Source organism: Taeniopygia guttata, chromosome Z (assembly GCF_048771995.1).
Source record: "Taeniopygia guttata chromosome Z, bTaeGut7.mat, whole genome shotgun sequence".
NCBI lineage: Eukaryota > Metazoa > Chordata > Aves > Passeriformes > Estrildidae > Taeniopygia > Taeniopygia guttata.
Window position 1 is genome coordinate 10,991,021 of NC_133063.1, and position 17,212 is coordinate 11,008,232.

The 17,212-nt window shown below is 39.3% G+C and overlaps 1 protein-coding gene across 1 annotated transcript in view; it reads left to right on the forward strand.

Annotated features, from left to right (window-relative positions):
• The first annotated feature begins 385 nt into the window (after nucleotides 1–385).
• The window catches only part of ROR2 (receptor tyrosine kinase like orphan receptor 2), a 142,114-nt gene continuing 125,287 nt past the window's right edge, over nucleotides 386–17,212 (forward strand). The window contains exon 1 of the mRNA XM_030257960.4: nucleotides 386–764. Within this exon, the coding sequence (XP_030113820.4) occupies nucleotides 464–764 (301 nt within the window). The 5' untranslated portion in view covers nucleotides 386–463. The remainder of the gene's footprint in view (nucleotides 765–17,212) is intronic.

Consider the following 17,212-nt stretch of genomic DNA (forward strand, 5'->3'; position numbering starts at 1 on the left):
GCTGGTTTTTGCCTCTCGGAGTACGTGCGGCGGGGCTGACGCTCCTGGGCGCTTTGGGGGCAGGAGAAACTGTGTTCAATCTACTGTTTTTAACGCTGTAGGGGTGCAAAAACTCTTCAGTTGTGCAGCGAGGAGGAAGAAGGCGAAGGAGAAAAGCCGTAGCGGTTTTGGCCGACGTGCCCTTCGCCTGCTCCTTTTTGTTTTAATAGGGATTTTTGTGAGGAAGGTTGCAGGCTCCTGAGGCTTCTGGGAGCAGGACTCGCCTTTCAGAGGGGGCCCAGCTCCTGCTGGCTCCGGGTGATCGTGGAGCGCGGAGGGAAAGGTGTAAAAGTACGCGCGGGCTCGGCTGGGGCCGGGGCCGGAGGCTGCCCCCGGCAGAGGGTGCCGGAGCCAAGGGACGGTCCCCGTCCCGTCCGCCCCCCGGCCTCTCCCCTCCCTGCGCCGAGCCCCGGGTGACGTTCGGATGCTGGGCAAGGAGGAGGCGGAGGAGGAGGAGGAGGAGGAGGAGGAGGAGGGGAAAGGAGCGCAGCTTCCCCCGCCCCCAGTCGGGGCCGGTCCGTTAGCGGGAGCGCAGGGCCAGCGGAGCCCGGGACGAGTTTGCGGCGGTGCCTCCGGAGCGTTCTCGGTCCGCGGCTCCGCGCGGGATCTGCGCCGGGCGGGATCTGCGCCGGGCGGCAGCATGGACCCCGCGGCACGGCGGGGCCCGGCGCGCCGCCTCCTGCTCCTGCTGGCGGCCGCCGCGCTCCTTCGCCTCCGCGCCGCAGGTAAGGAGCGGACTCCTGGCTGCAGGGGAGGATGCTTCTGCTCTTCGAGTAGAGGGGTGTATGGGGAGAGGGGAGGCAGGGAAAGTTGCTCCTGTTCCTAGGGGGATTGCGCGTATCCATTCGGGACGGGCGGACCCGCCAGCATCCCCAGGTGGTGATTCATGTTAGCTACTTTTCCTTCCTTTCCTACCTTTTTTCTTTTCTTTTATTTCCCCCCCTCTTTCTTTTACTTTATTGTCTTCCTCTCTCGCTTTCTTTCCGCCATCCTTTTCTTTTTTCTTTTTTTTTCCCCCTTTTTTCTTTTTTTTTTTCCTCTGTTCTTCTTGGCACAATGGAAACCTGATGTTATGTTCTTTACGAGGGGGCGGGGGTTGGCAGGAGGCGAGGGCAGCTACAATTTTTACCCTGAGCACATCCCCGCGCCCCTGCCCCACTCGGGCAGCAAGGGCTTCGTGTCTCTTTTCGGCCGGCTCAGCGTTCCGAGGCTGGTTGGTAGCTACTGGGCGGGGGGGGGAGGAGGCAGGGTGGAGGGAGAAAGAAGGAGAAAACAAAGGAAAAGTTCGGGGTTTTGTTTTTGCCGAGCGTGGATAGCAATGAGCGGAGCTTCCTCCTTCTCTCTGCCCGCCCTCCAGCCCCCTCCTCGGAATGGTTATAATAATGCGTTATTATTTGGGACGTTGAGTGTTGCCAGAATCTCAGCGGGAACCAGGAGGGGATTAAAGTTGAGTGGGCGAGGGGGCAGCCGCCGTTCTTGCAGCTCATGGAGGCTCGGCGGGGTTTCTTTCTGTGTGTGTTTGGGCTTTAGAGGGTCCCATTTTCTCTGAGTACCTGGCCGACCCTCAGGGACTGAGGAGGTCAGACTCTGGGCTCAGGAAACTCTAGGACGCGCGGTTCAGTGAGCTCCGCGATTGTTTTTAGGGCTGAATAAACTGTCCCTATTAACATCTGACCTTGCGCCGTGGCAGCAGCCGTGCGGCTGCTGAATAGATGCCAGTTTGCGCGGCATCTCCGAGGGTAGCGCCGTGATTTAGAGGCCTTTAAGGGAACGTGTGGGGTTGGAGAGCCACGATGGTGTAAGACAGTTCCTGTAAAAGAAGCCGCATGATATTTTTTTTTAATTTTTATTTTTTTTTAAATTTTCCCCTCCTCCACTTGCGCCTAAGTTGTGTGGTGCTTCAGAGCAGGAAAGGGGAGGCTTAACGTTTTCGTTTTCTCTGGGATGTGAAATGCACCGCTGAGGTAAGAGCTGCCGGATCCAGCTCTTTGATCTTTCATGAAGCCATTCTCTGGAAAATTGCCCTCTCCCCCTCTGCAGCAGATAAACTTTACTCTCAAAGTCCTTCCCGGGAGTCTTTGCCCAGGAACAAGCGGATGACAAGGCTGCACCATTTCCATGCCAGGTTTGTAACCCTTCCCGGTCTGTCCTCGCCGGGCAGCGCGGGAGCTCGGCGGGTGAGCAGTGCCTTCCTCTCCCGCCTTTCCCGGCTTTAACTTAATTGCACCGACGTGATGGAGGAGACCGATGATGTCTTTAAGGAAAAACAGTGATGCTGTAGATTAGAGGGGACTTGTTAATCAATTGCACGTTTGAAAGAGCTTTTCTTCCCTTTGTTGCTTTCGGTAATCCATTTAGCTCTCCCCGGGAGGTGACAGATGCCTATATTTCCTGTTATTCAGCTCCGGGGACCGAGGTCTTGCCATTTGTTGCCTTGCCATGAAGGGAGAGGGTCAGCAGAAAGATAGAGGTCTGGGAGCTTTCCGGGGCGAGAGCAGGAGGCGGGCATGTTACAGCTCGCGGATTTGGGGTCAGTTCCCGTCGCCTTTATTTTTCCTAGAGCCTTTATTGCTCTCTTTGAAGAAGCTGCCCCGCTGCTCTGCCCCTCCTGCGGGGTCCCGGGCTCCGGGGGTCCCCCGGGGCCGCAGGGAGGATGGCGGGAGTCCTCCGAGAGGAGATGCCGGATTGTCTGTCCCCGTCCCCGCTTTTTCCCCTTCACCCTGAGCAGCTCGCTCTGTTTTCCGAATGCGGCGGCAAAGAGCTGTGCGCAAGTGTCCCGTGAACTTCTTTGCTTTCTTCCTTCCTTCTCTTGCCTCCCGCTGCTGCCCGTGAACACCGTCACCGGTGCATCTGCCACGGACAGACTCTCTCTGCCTTCCCACGGTTTCCCGGACGGTGGAGGGGTGCGGGCTCCTGGGAACCTCTGGCCAGGGCTGCCCACGGGTGGATGGAGCGGCTGGCGTTGGGAAAACGGGCTGGAACGGCGCTGGGAGTGTGGCAGTGTACCTCCGTCCTCTGTTGTGGACAATGTACCACCCCATGTGCTTGTAGATGCTCTCAGGAGACACGCCAGGCTTCAACCTTCTCGGAGGCAGTATAAAATCATAACTTACCATTAAAAGTGTATTTAGGGTTTATATTTTTTTTTAGCACTACCTCATAAGCATACTTGTGATAATCGTCTCAACCACCTGTAGAAAGTGTGGATTCACTCTACTCGATAGGCATGAAGTCTGAGACTCCATTTTCTTCTCTGAATAAGCAGCACAGTGGCTGAGAGCCCATAATCACAGCAATAAATTCTTGTGTACTTCTATTGTTGAGGGGTATTCTTCTGTTTAATTAGATTTGCTTAATGGTAAACTGAATATTTGTTAATCTACATTTCATTTAAAGGTTTATTTTTAAAAATGTTATTTCAGCCTTTTCAGCGTTCACTTATAGAATATGGCCAGGTGAGAGGCAACGTTGAAAATGGTGATGCACAATGGACCCCGCTTACAGACTTTGCCCCCTTGCCATTAAATAGAAAAAGACATTTAATAAACTGGAAATTAATGCTTATGTGACTTGAGAAATATGGAGAATGCAGCGTTAAAAAAACCCCAACCAAACAAAAAAATAAAGACCAAAACTCTGTCAATAGAATGTCGAGGAATAAAAACATAATGGTAACTCATGCCTATGATTTTGAAAGCCCTGAAGTTTGTAAACTTCTACCTAACTTCATAAAGGAAAAAAAACTCTCTAATTTCAAACTTTTTTACAATGTTTATGGAGAAATTAATACAAGTATGGATTACTTCTGAATGCCTTTAAATGCTGAATTACAAAAAGTTGTAAAATACTTAAATCTTGAAAGTTGCATAAGATTTAGCTATAGCTCCATCCTGACTTTAATGCAAGAGATTCAGCTCTGGAAACTGTACACAAATAATCTGAAAAAGTCAGTACATCTTTGAGTACGAGGACTTTGCAGATAGCTTTTAATAAATTATATTGATCACATTAACTATTTTTAGGTCAAATCATAATCAAACTTTTCTAGCATTAATTAAGTTGTTTGTTTAGTGATGAAGTTTATCTTTGAGTCAAGAGTTGGCACTAATTTTTTTTTCCTCTTGAGTGTCTCGATTAAATGAAGCATTTGTAGTGGAATTGCACTTTCCCCCTTAATCTCTTTGTTGCTGTAAACAGCACATAAATGCAAGATGCTGGAAGAAAAGGAGATGAGAGACAAGGCAAATGAATCCTGTTTACTGAGTTTGCAGTTGTTTGCAGAAAAGCTGATCTTATTTCTAAACTCACTGCACTTTGTCTAGGGTGTGAATAGCTTTCAGGCATTGGCATGGAAATATATTTGACCACTAATTAGGAAACTGACAGTCTTAGTCCACCAACCAGTGAGAAGGAAGAGTAAAAGGAAAGAATGGTAAGAAATACTGGGTTTTGTTTGATAGCTGTGAGAATCTTCTGTATAGAAGACTTGTGGATTTCTTTTCATAGCTTATTCTCAGAGTCTTAATTTCACATTTTAGATTCAATAAAAATATATTTTAGAAGCAGTCAGGATCTCAAGCTTTTAATCATAATTCTGATTGAGAGAATTTATTTTAAAGGTCTCTTTGTATTTATTTTTTAGCATTGCAGATGAAAAAATATTAAGCAAACTTTTTTCATTTTTTCAAAAATAGTTCTTTCTATAGATGTTCACTGTTGCCTTGTGTAGTTGCTCAGAAGGAAGAAATGCTACTTTACAGTATTCCCTCTAATTTATAGCATCTGTCACTATGTTCTCCGTGCAAAGAATGGTTTGCTATTTAAGTTTGTTTATTCATTGTGAGGCTGTTGCTCTATAAAGGAAGTTGTCATTAGGCTCAGCATGTCTGGAAAGCATGCAAGCACTCAAATCTTCTAATCCAGTGACTACAAAGTAGTTAACGCTTCAAAGAAAAGGAACGACAGGATTTTGTTGCACTGAAAGAAGATGCATTGTTTGTTAATCCTACTTTTAGTTGTTACTTTACTAAAGACTGCTACAGCCTTCCTAGTAATCATTTGAGACAAACACGGATTTTACTTGAATTACTGTCTTTTCTCTTGGTTTTGTCTAAACGTTAGTAGTGAAATGTCCCTTACCAGCTTTTTGCATTTACTTTTTCTGGGCCTTTGCCATACATCAATATTCACATGCAGAATCCTGATAGATAGTTTTGCTGATGTTTTCCACACACTTGACTCACAAATAAGCTTTTTCTCTTGACATCTGTTTGTCCTCCTTGGCAAGCTTGGGAAAGGACTTCCTCTTCCGAGTGATGCCAGCTGGTGATCTTTTTTTTAAAACTAAAAATGTCTGTACATGACTTTCCAGGCGATAAAGTATACTTTTCAAAAAGTCAAAGGGTGATCTCTTAGCTAAAAAATTGTGACTTTGTCTTTTAGATGGCAGTGGGTAAAAGATTTAATTTAAGAACCTAAGAAATCTGCATTTTAGTATCACTGAGAACAAGAAGTCACAATAGAAATATATTTCACTAAGTAGTGCACTGTTATTGTGACAGGCATAAGTAAATGAATTCCACCAATGTTGAAGACCCTGTGTGAGTATCCTACAGACAGTTCCATCCTTCTGAGCAGGTGTAAATGAGTTTGTGTGTATCTCCTTGACCCACTAGGCACACGCATCAGTAGTAGTGTGAGCTGCTTCATGAAGCACAGAGAAGATACACCTCTGTGCTGATTGAATTAGCTGATTGAATTAGCTCTTCATGTACATTAGTGCCTTGTGGTTTTGCTGTAATGTGTGCCTGTCTTTGATGGTGAAGAAGAGTGATATAGTAGCTGAGGGAGAGGAAGGGTATCACAGTATTACTGGTTCTGCAGAAAAGGTATTTAAAGAATGAGTGTGCCTGTCCCTCTGAGTCTAGAGCAGAGTTCACTGACATCTCCTAAAGAGAAGGCTGTATGGTTGGTGAGGCCATAGTTTTACAGACAGCTGAAACTCCATTTATTTAGTTAAATCAGCAAGCTGGCTCCACTGAAAGGCAGCCGTAGAAAAGCAGAAGAGTACATGGACAGAAAATTAGTGCAAGAGATAAGGCATTTTTTCTTCCACTGTAATGATTTTTGTTAAAGCAACAGGAAGGTGTGTTGTCTGGGTACAGCTTGCAGAAGCATCAAAGTGAAATTATTGGGAAACTCTTTGGCACTAACATAGTTTGCCAGAATTTGGTTTTAAAGTGTGAGTAGCTGAATCAGGAAATTAGTTTGGATCCCCAGTTTGCCATTTTTTCCCTGAGCAATCCATCAATATCACATGGGTGACATATCTAATGTACCTTTTGGATTTGCAATTTTTATTCAGGTGTGAATTTAAGACAAAAACAAACAGTATTCTTTCTTGACCAAAAAGCACAATGTGTATATTGTCATACCTATGAAACCTCTACTGAACTTAGATTTCTGTCTTGTACTTCCTTTGTTAGATGTCCTTTTATATGAATGGCATAAACATTTAATTCAGTAACTTCAGGTTACTTGTCTTCATCCCTTGCCACTTGTCTTCATCAGAACTGCTCTACGGTGTTCATTTAACAGTTAATCTGGTAAATATGTTTTCAAGGTGAAGTAGTTTCTATAAATTATTTTCCTTGATTTTCACAGTTTAACACCTTAGCATTATTTTTCTTCCCTGTAGTATTGTCTTTGTAAGAAGAATAACTTGACTGGTTGTATAAAGAAGAGATAAATTCTGTAAGACTTCTAAAATTCTGAAGGCTTACTTTTCAAAACAATCTACACAACTGTCTAGTTGAATCATACATGAAACTAAAAATGGATTATTCTTTGCCAGAGCAGTAACACAGTCACATATTCAGTCATTTTGTAGATAGAGAACAGAAAATATACCACAAAAGACAGGAGAAATTTTATTAACGTGTCTTTAAGTATAAAAATTATGGTTTGAAAATTATAAACTTGATTTCTACTGGTCAGAAACACTCTCCTAAGTCAAATGAACCAGGAAAAACATAAAAATTATTGTATATAAGTCTAAAAGAGGAATCACAGGGCTCTACAAAGGGCAGACTAGTGGCAGGCTGCTACATAAATGGAGGAGATTGGTTTCTTCCATGTCTACAACAGAATAGGTGGATGTCATATCTCTAACTTGGTTGTATAGGGGACACAAAAGATTTTTTTGAAGAACTAAGTTCAGGGACAGAGATAAACACTCCAGGGAAATCCTAGGAGCAGGTTAACTCGAAGTACACATGCCTCAGGTGTTGGAGCCACGTTTCACAGGAAGATGTTAACATTGCACACTGAGGGACAGGAAGTCTGAGATGCAGCAGTGCCACCTCAGATTGGATGAAGATGTTGTGGGACCTTGCTTATTCTTCTTCTCTTTGGAAGCAGAACAAACAAAGGTCTGATTGTATAAGAATAAAATATCTCTAGAGGAAAAAAACCAATGTTCTAGAATCATTAATTCAGTTTGCTTGGATTTGCATGAGAAATTATTCATATGAATATATCAAAAATATTGTTGAATAGAGCAAGGTCTGCAAATGAGAAAATGGGGGGGAAAAAGGAAAAATGGTGTTACTTGGCAGTCTTGGACTACAGCAGCTAAATAATTTTAAAGTAGGTTTTGTCAATCTCTTGTATGAACCAATAATACATAAATCTGCTTGGAAGCTTAAGATGCCCTAACAATGTATAAAATTTTCTGTGTCATTCATCATCTGAAAGTTTAGGAAGAAGTTATAGGCTATAAAGAGAATGCTGAGATTTTTTTATGCTTAGAATGAGAGAGCATGTATTCTGGATGATAAGTTAACAAATGGTTTTGCTGTGCTTGTTTCTAGTTTTGGAAAGTGACACAGCAGATCTGTGTTATAGAAAAGGTCCAATAATAACACTAGAGCTACTAATGTTTGCAGCAGTGTTTCTGTATATAATAAAATTTATCCCTTCTTAAAAATCCATAAATATAAATAGGCAAGTGAAGGCTGCAGACAGAGAACCCAAATATAATATCATATGTACCCTTTTATTTCAGGCAATAACAATTCTGTTCTGGTTCTAAATATGTGTTGGTTTCTACATTTTGTGACAAACTAGAGGAGCAGTTTTTAAATAAAATATCCTTTTGACATGTGCTGCCCTGATGTGTATTTGTCAAGCAATACAAAACCATGGAAACTGCATATCAGGGAGCTGACTGGATGCAAATTAACCCTGCAGGATACAATTAATTTCTGTCCAGGCTCCCTGAATTGGATTCCCTCCAGTCCCATGCATCCAAGATCCACCAGCACTGATGTGGGCAAGAGATAGTAGATGGCTGGGAGGGTGAGCACATGGCAGCCCTGGCAGAGTTTAAATTGCCATGGAACTTTATTATTGGGCAGAAAATCAGATATGTAAAAGTATCAACATAGTTGTGTGAGCTAGAAATTTTAGAGACAGTTCCACAATATTATTGTAATTGACGGCTGTCTAAGATATGGATTGTGCAGAGTAAAGCTGAACCTGTGCAGTTTAAATAAGAAAATTATCTTGCCTGTCTCTAAAGTCTAGTCTGCAAACAGGTGTTTGATTAGTTGTCAGGTTCTTACCACAAACTGCCTTAGCCATTTGTCTTTGTGTTAGAACTCATGAATCTTCAGCAACTGTTGCTTGAATTGCATTTTAGGAGTCCACTGAGTTTTTCATTGCATTATAGGTAAGAATAGATGAGCTTTGAAATTAAAAGTCTTAATAAAACAGAGTTTTTTTTCAGTCCAATAAAGAAAGAAATGGACAGAATAAAAGTTTTGTGAAAATTCTAAAGACCTATTAAATCTTCTTGAATATTCTGTAAATTGAAAATACCAAGAATTTTTTAGCATCTATCTGTAATTTCTTTAAATCTTACAACTTCCTGTGCAGAAATAGAGATTATACTTCTTTTGAGTAGATGTGAAACATTTCTTTCAGCGAGCCAAAAAGGAAAAAATGGGAGGAGTCTATGTCAGAGAAACCAGAGAATTCCATTCATATAAGAATTTCTTTACCAGGGAGTGGGAAATTAAAATAATTTATGATACTCTAGGAACTCAGTAGTTAAAGGATGCAGTTAAACATAAAAAGATGTTTTTAAAATTGTAGTTACAGTGGTGGTTAATGATGACTCTTTCCATGGTAGACCAGAATACCTTACAAAGGGAAAAGTGGTAGTATATAGATAAAATTGCAAGCTTGAATAGGATCTAAACCAAACCTTCATGAGAAAAACATATCTGCTGTCGTTTAAAATTTAAAAATAACTGTGCTTCATAGCTCTGCCTGGAAACAATTTAATACAACAAATTGGTTTTTTTTTAAGTATTTCCAGCCAGACCAGAAGCAGTACTTAATAAATACATTGAAGGGGTGAGTCTGTTCTTTGGACTTGGTTTTGCAAACTCAGTGAATTTGGATGTTTATATCTGAAATTACAGATAGTAATTCAACCCATTTTTCTAAAGCTGATCTCACATTTATCTTTTTCTCTCTGGGTCAGTGTAGAAATATGATTCAGAAATGTGTTCTCTAACAGAGGTAGTAGAGAAATTGTTACAAAGTTCATGATACTTTGGTTTTCAAAGCAACAGAAAAAACCCAGCCATGGTTCTCTCAAATGTTATATGTAGAGAGCTTTTGGATAATGTTGCTCCTGAGAAAAATAGACTTATTTTTGCTGGTGTTTTATTTAAGAACATATCACATCTAGAAAATATTCTGAAGAGGATGATATTAGTCAAACACAAGAACACTCAGAGTTAGGAAAGACAGGTTTCAAAAGTTACATTGGTCTGTAATGCAAAAGTCGAATTTAAAGTCAGGAGCAACTTTGATTCTGGAACTTGAGGATGATGTGTTCCCACAGGAAAGGACTGCAAAACCAAAGGTGTTGATTTATAGCATATTTCCAGAATTACAAAACCCAGAAAATGTTATCTCACATTTACTGAACACGTATTATGTCCACAGAGGCAATTATTATAAAGTCTTACTTCAGTGTGAAACCAAAGAGTAGACTAGATGCACTTTTCTTCCTACAGACAAGGCCTTAATAATGATCAGTGAAATACTTGTCATCTTTACTGGCACTAAATCATATTGGCATGGGATTTATAATTTCTAGAAATAGAGAAAAATCAAACCTCAATACTTGACATTAATCTCTGTAGAAAATTTTCAAGTGCCTTTACATTGTTATATTTTCTAGGAAGATCGAGGTCTTCTGTAATCACAGTATGATTGGGGGGAAAAGGTTCTAGAAGGACATAGAGAGGCTGGATTATTTGTTCTTCTAGGCAAAATCAACTTCATTGATTCTCCAACTTCATTGGAGGTGACAAGAGCAGAGATTCAGTGACTTCCACAGGCAGGCATGCAGGCTTAGTGATTACTTACACTTGTTTGCAATCCAAGTACATTACTTCCTGTTACAATTTATTCCTCTACCTCTTGTAATTGTACTTGATTTTATTTTTGTGGTTTCTGAAATAGCTCGTCAAACTTTTACAGAAATCCTTCCCAAAATTTATCTTGTCTCCTTGTAGATATCTCTCTGAACACCTCCTTCACCACTACTGTTTTCTCGGCCATTCCCTTTACATCATATTTTCTGAATCTCATGGTTGTGCTCATTCTTCTCTACTGGACCTTCTCCAAAACATCTTTCTTGAAGTGTGCTAACCAAAACTGGTATATTCTAGCTCATGCTGTACCAGGACCTGCTGAAGGAACATGATTGTTTCCTATATTTACTGGATGATGTTTTATGTCCCAGATTGAAGTCTGACTGTTTTGTGGCTGGGTGACCTTGCTCAAGCTCTGATCCACTCCAGATCTTCCACAAAGAATTGTTGCCAAGTCCCTGTTTGGTACCAGTGAAATGGTTTAAGCAGGAAACTTTCTGCCTGTCTTCAGTCTATTGCCCGTCTTTATTCCCACCCTCTCCATACTATTTTTTAGCTGATGTTTGATTCTATTTACTGAGACCAGAATGTTGGTAGCACATAACAGCTTGGTGTTTTCTGTGGAGTTCAGTAAGGCAGATATCCATAGCACTGAAACTTGTGAAGCTCCATTGTTTCAGTTAATCACTGAGACTTAACTCTGATGGTTTTCTAAGGAGCTGTCATTTGCCTCTATATAAAATTTCATGTCTCACCTATGAGAATGTCATAGGGAACAGCTCCATCTCTAGCACCTTCAGGCTATCATTCCATAGGTGTCATATTATGGTCCTCAGGAGCTAAACTTCCAGCAGCAGAAACTCTTGTAACATGTGTAAGTCTCTACTTCTGTGGTTTCTCCTCAAATAACTTGCCTTTCTGTAACTGTCATTTCTATAACTCCTGTAAAGTACATTTTGATATTGTACCAGATGCATCAATTTGAAAGGCAGAGAGTTCATACCTACCTATTTTCAGAAACTGGTTTTTTTTTTTTTTTTTTTTTTCAGAATTCAGACTAAGACCATAGAAAATTTTACAAATGACAGTTTTCTCTCTCACACTCTTAATATCATGCCTGCATCAATTTCATGGGTTAAAACTGTACCCTTTAATCTCGCACTGGATCATGTAGTCCTAGTTCTTTTACTCTTTGAAGTCCCACATTGATTGAGTAGTTGCATGTTGTAAGACCAAGGTAATTAACTAAAACTACTCTAGCTTTGGAAGCATATGATATAAATTAATTTTTAAGCATTAATACTTACGTGAAATAAGTTATGGGTTTAAAATTGTGAGATGTAAGAATAAATAGGTGTAGTTGTCATTGTCTCTACAGGGTTCTCCCAATTTCCTCCTCATCATCCCATCTTCTTCCTTCATCTTATTTTTCTGCTCTTTGATTTAATCTTTTTCTCTATAGCATGTTTCCTTCTGATATTTAGGTGTTTTGTTGTTTGAATGTTTTCTTTCTGACTATTTTTTGCCCATTAAATAGCATTTTAGATCTCAGGAATTCATAGATGTGCTATGGTGGCTACTAAGTTCTTCAGTGATCCACAGTGGCTCTTCCCAGCTGCCAGGAAAAAAGAGTTCCTGGACAGCAGGTAGGAAAAATGTCTCCAAAGAGATGATTTTCTGTGATTGAATGATAAGCATGCTTCTTTGTAACTCTTGTTGCTTGAGAAGTTGCTGGTATCAGCACCTGTACTTATTTTATCATGAAATAGAACACTAAAGTTAGCAAAGAGTGGTATGGAAACAGGTGCTGTGAATGGACATGTCTGAGCAGAGTGTCTGGACTGTGAGGAATATAAATATCTGTGGGGTGTAGAAATGGAGTTAGGGTTGTAAGAATATGTGACAGCAAATTTGGGGGAGTTTAATGTGCTTGTGAGTGTGGAGTGGCAGGGAACTGGAAACTTCAGCTGCTGCATCACCACCATGGCTGCAGTGCTGTCTTTGGGAAAGTCCTGCCTTATACTGTGGTTACTTTTATCTTCTTCAGGACATACAGTGTAACAATGGCTATGTCTTTCACCCTGCTTCTATCGCAGGCTTTGCTTAGGAAAAAGAAGGGAAGTGAAATAGGGCCAGGCTGTATTTCAAATACCATTTTGAATTTGAAACACTCAAAGTGAATAGAAAGTGTGAAGGAAAATTTTATCATCTACAGGTTCTGGCCCTTTGGGAGACTTAATATTGTAGAAAAAACCAATGGACTCTGCTTTTTTAGGAAAAAACCCATGCTTTGTTTTTGTGCATGTCAAAACCACAGTTGTGAAATAGTGAAAATCATTACATCCTTTTTTATTATACATGTCTAATGTATAAAACTGTTTGTGTTCTTTTCACCCCATCTTTGCTATTTTTCCTAGTGTGAGGATTCATTTCCCCTCACCCTTTAAATTTTTTTTCCTTCTCCCTTCCTTTCTTTTCCCCCCTTTCCTTTCTTTCCCCTCCCTTTCCTTTCTTCCTCCCCTTTCCTTTCTTCTCCCCCCCTTTCCTTTTTCTCTCCCTTTCTTTCCCCCCTTTCTTTTCCCCATTTCCTTTATTTCTGCCATTTTCTTTCTTTCCTTGCTTTATTTCTTTCTTTCTCTCTCTGAACTGATGAAAGCACTCTCTTTGGTAATTCTGAGTCAGTTGGGTCAGTCCTGGGCTTTTCTGTTCAGAGACTGCCAAGATTTTAGAAAATATGTAGTGGTTTAGGGATTTAGTTATATGTCCAAAAGGGACAAGATTTGAGACCTCCAAATGTCTTTAATTTAAAACCATAATTTGGAAAGGATCTTTCCTGAGTCCCAAGAGAAAAAAGCCAATACTTTCATTTATACAATTAGTCATCTATCTCTTCACCATTAGGGTTGTCCTCCCTCCTGAAAAGTCTACAGTTTGTTTTGCTGCCTTAACAAAAATGAGTTCAGTTGATTTAATGTTCTGTTTCATGATGTGTCTTATCTAGGTCATAGTATAGCTGTTAACAAGATATTTATGAAGTGGTAAGAATTCTCTGCTCTGCGGTGAATTTAGTCTCTAGAGTAGGGCAGAATGCTATTTAACTAGCAAATAAAGCAGTTTAACTTCAAATTATGTCAAAGTTAACTGAAACAATTTTAATCTTTCAGTAGACCCCTAAATATGTAGAATGTCTGGAACTGCTCAGAACTTCAGTAATTTGACCTCTACTATAGAAAAAGCATTTTATAAAAATTAATATTGTAAGTAGCTATCCAAGGAAGGGATTCTTTTTTTTTTATTTAGAAACCAAGTTATTACTTTTGTAATATGTGCAGACTGTAAAAAACAGCTAAAGACTAAGAACATATTCCTGAGCTCACTTTTTTTGGCACCCAAGACTTGTTTTACTGTCTTATGAATTACTGAGCTAAATTCTTCTAAGTATTTGAAGCTAGTATTTGTGACATTTTCTTGCGATTGTTTTGTCTGCCATGTAACAATGTTGTCAGCAGGTATTTTCCTAATTTCTGCATAGTTTTTATTGGTGTTTGACATGATTACAGTCATAGTGGTGAAGCACAAGCAGTAGAAGTATTTGTGTTCTATGTGTTTCCCAGACATTCCCAGTACAAATACAGTCTTTTAAAAAGGAATTCTGCATGAACCACTGCTTCATCATAAAAAGTTTTGGAAACAACATTATTTGGTATTTCATTTACATATATTGAAGGAACAGTGGTTTGTGTCTGTGTCTCTCATGTTTACTAAAATAATAGTATGTGAGCACTTCTCTCTTCAGCTGTGCATCAGCAGACCTTACATCAGGCATGATTGTTGATGTATTGAATTTTGCGATAAATATAGACTAGCACTTACATGATAAGTGAATAATTAGTGACTTACATCACTAATTCATTGGCCATGTTTCATTAGCTCTAGAATGCCACTCCAACTCTGTGGAAATAGTTCTGATTGGATTCTCAGAAACTTAATTTTCCATGTATTTCATTCACATGAACAGCCATTTCTATGGAGTCCCTATTTCTGACTTCATCTAGACAGGCAAACCTTTGAGAGAGTAATGTGGAATAGAATAGTTGCTTTAATCTCCTTTCTTGATTTATGTTTTCATTTGTATACTTATACATCTTAATGAAAATAAGTCTTCATGAAGATTTGATTTCATGACTAATGTGTGTTTTTGCATTAAGATAGTTTATAGTTCACTGTATGTTTTTGCTGAACTGGACAACAATGAGTGAACCTGAACCATCTAAAGACAAACCTGACTATGTCTCTGTGAGACTGCTTGGTTAAGGAAGAATGTGAATCATGACTTGTTCATACTTAAGATCCCACAAAACTGTTTATGCAAAAATCTATAGGCTGTTCTGCCATTTCTCCCCCAAGCAGCTGTCTGCTGGGATGAAGGTCTTTAAAAGTTCTGGTTTCATGAGGGTATTTTCCATTTTATTTTACTTCTAAAACAGCTATTTTCCAGAAGGATGAAGACATTCATTTGTGTCTCATTAGGGGCATTATAAATTGCATGAGGAGCAGTGCTGTTCTGGAAGCAGTCTCTACATTTTCTATAAGATAGACAATTAATCTTTATTAATTAAGGTAGCATTTATACCTCTTTGATAAAGGTAGTAATGAGTTTTTAACTCTGTAAGAAACCATAGAGTGTTTTACTTTTTTTTACATGAATAAAAGATTAAAAAAAAAATAAAAGGTCAGACCTAAATGATCATGGTATATCTTCATAAAATTTGAACTGAAAAACATTTCACTTTCCAGATATGCATTTTTGTATTACTTATCCATTAGTGTTCAGCATCTAAAATGGAACAGGGAGTCTCATTTCACTGACGGTCATAGCTGTTGGTGGTGTCTAGTTTTGTAGAACCAGTAATATCTTCTGAAACTCCTGTTGCCAAGGCAAACAAAATAATGAAGGCTATTTAATTTTAAAATTGTAGGAGAAAGTGAGATAGTTTTTTTTTTTTATGAGAAAAATGGAGCAGAAGGAAGCGTGAAGTGTGCTGAGAGCAGAGAAGTTTTAGTCTAAGCAAGAGTTTCTGTACAGTGTGTCCTTGCACACGTGGCACCAGACATGATTGTGCATTTACCTACTATAATGTTTAATGGAGAACTTGGCAAAAGTCTGTGAAGAGAAAATGAAAGATCAAAATGCTAAAATAAAGGCTTTATGTCAGAGAATTCCTGTTGTTGATTTGGATTCAAGTAGTCAAGTAACTACCTTTCTCACATTTTTATCCAAGGAAATACAAAATTTTAGCTCTTACTGTATTTACATACCCTGATATACACATACCCTACTGCATTTAAGTAACTTGGACTAATTTCTTTGGTTTATTCAAAATGATTACTTGTTAAAAAGGAGGGAACAGGTAATACAGCATAAATGGCAAAAACTCATCAACATTTTATGAGAAAGAATGTCATGAACAAGTTATCAACCAGAATTGTAAGGAGACATATAAAAATCTGTTTTCAAAACAGAACGTATAGAAGAATACTAGGAATTTCATAACTGGACAGAAACCAACAGCTGTTCTAAAGTGACTGAATTTCATGTATTATCTTGCTAAAATGGGTTTATTAGAAGATAGGAAAATGTATGTGAACAGTTGAATAATTGACTTATGGAATCATTGTGACATATTTTTAGTATATGTTTAGAAAAAATAAGTATTTTTGTAATTGGTATCAGTGAATAGAAAGTTAAAATACTTTATCTACTAGATTTCCATTAGTAATTTTTCTATATGCCATCATTCACTCAAGCAGGTAGCAAGCTTTAAAAGACTTTTTGTGAAGGACAGACTTCCAGGCTTCAGAAGACACTGAAATTTTTGCAGACATAGGAGAAGGGATTTAGTCTGAAGGAAAAAAGTGAAATAGTGAAATAGTGGAGATATTTTTTGGGACTAGAAAGCCAAAACATCATCCAGACACTGCTGCTGTAGAAAGAGCTTGATTACCATAACTGTGTATAGGGTTTTTTGGGTTTGTTCATTGTTGATTTTTTGGAGGTGTTTTTCTGGTTCAGTTTTGTTTTGTTTTGTTTTTTAGCTTGGCTTGTTTTCTTTCTTTTTTTTTTTTTTTCATTTAATTTTACAGGAGAAACTGTACATCTTTAATGGAAGTGGTGGAACAGTTTGTTTTATCAAAGTGGATTTTAAGATGCTGCTGACCACAGGAGTAGCAAACACTGGCCAGGCATTTTGTCCGCAGTAACTTTTTTTCCCCCTAATCCTTTATCCTTTTTTACATGATTGTAGAATGCAAAGGCTGATGCTGGCTATAAGGTAATACTACAAAAAGTGTAATGCTCATCTTCAGGTTTTATAAAATGGCACAATTCTGCTGTAGTCAGTGAAGCTACAGTTATTAAACAATTTAGACTGTCTTAGACTTGACTGATGATGTTTCTGTTTCTTGAAGATACTTTAGCTTAGAAAGTCTGTGTTCAAGCAAACTGGCCTTCCCTTGAAACATTATAGTTGTAAATTGTAAATAGCAACATTCCTCTTGCTTCTTATCAAACTACAGGAAAGTATTTAGTCTTGCACTTTTGCATGTCTTTGCAATTGCTTCCTGTTGGATTATAAGATATCTGTTTTGTTTTGTTTTCCCTTTTTATTAACTTTTAGTTAAATGATGGCTGAATGATATTGTTTGGATTGCTTGACTAT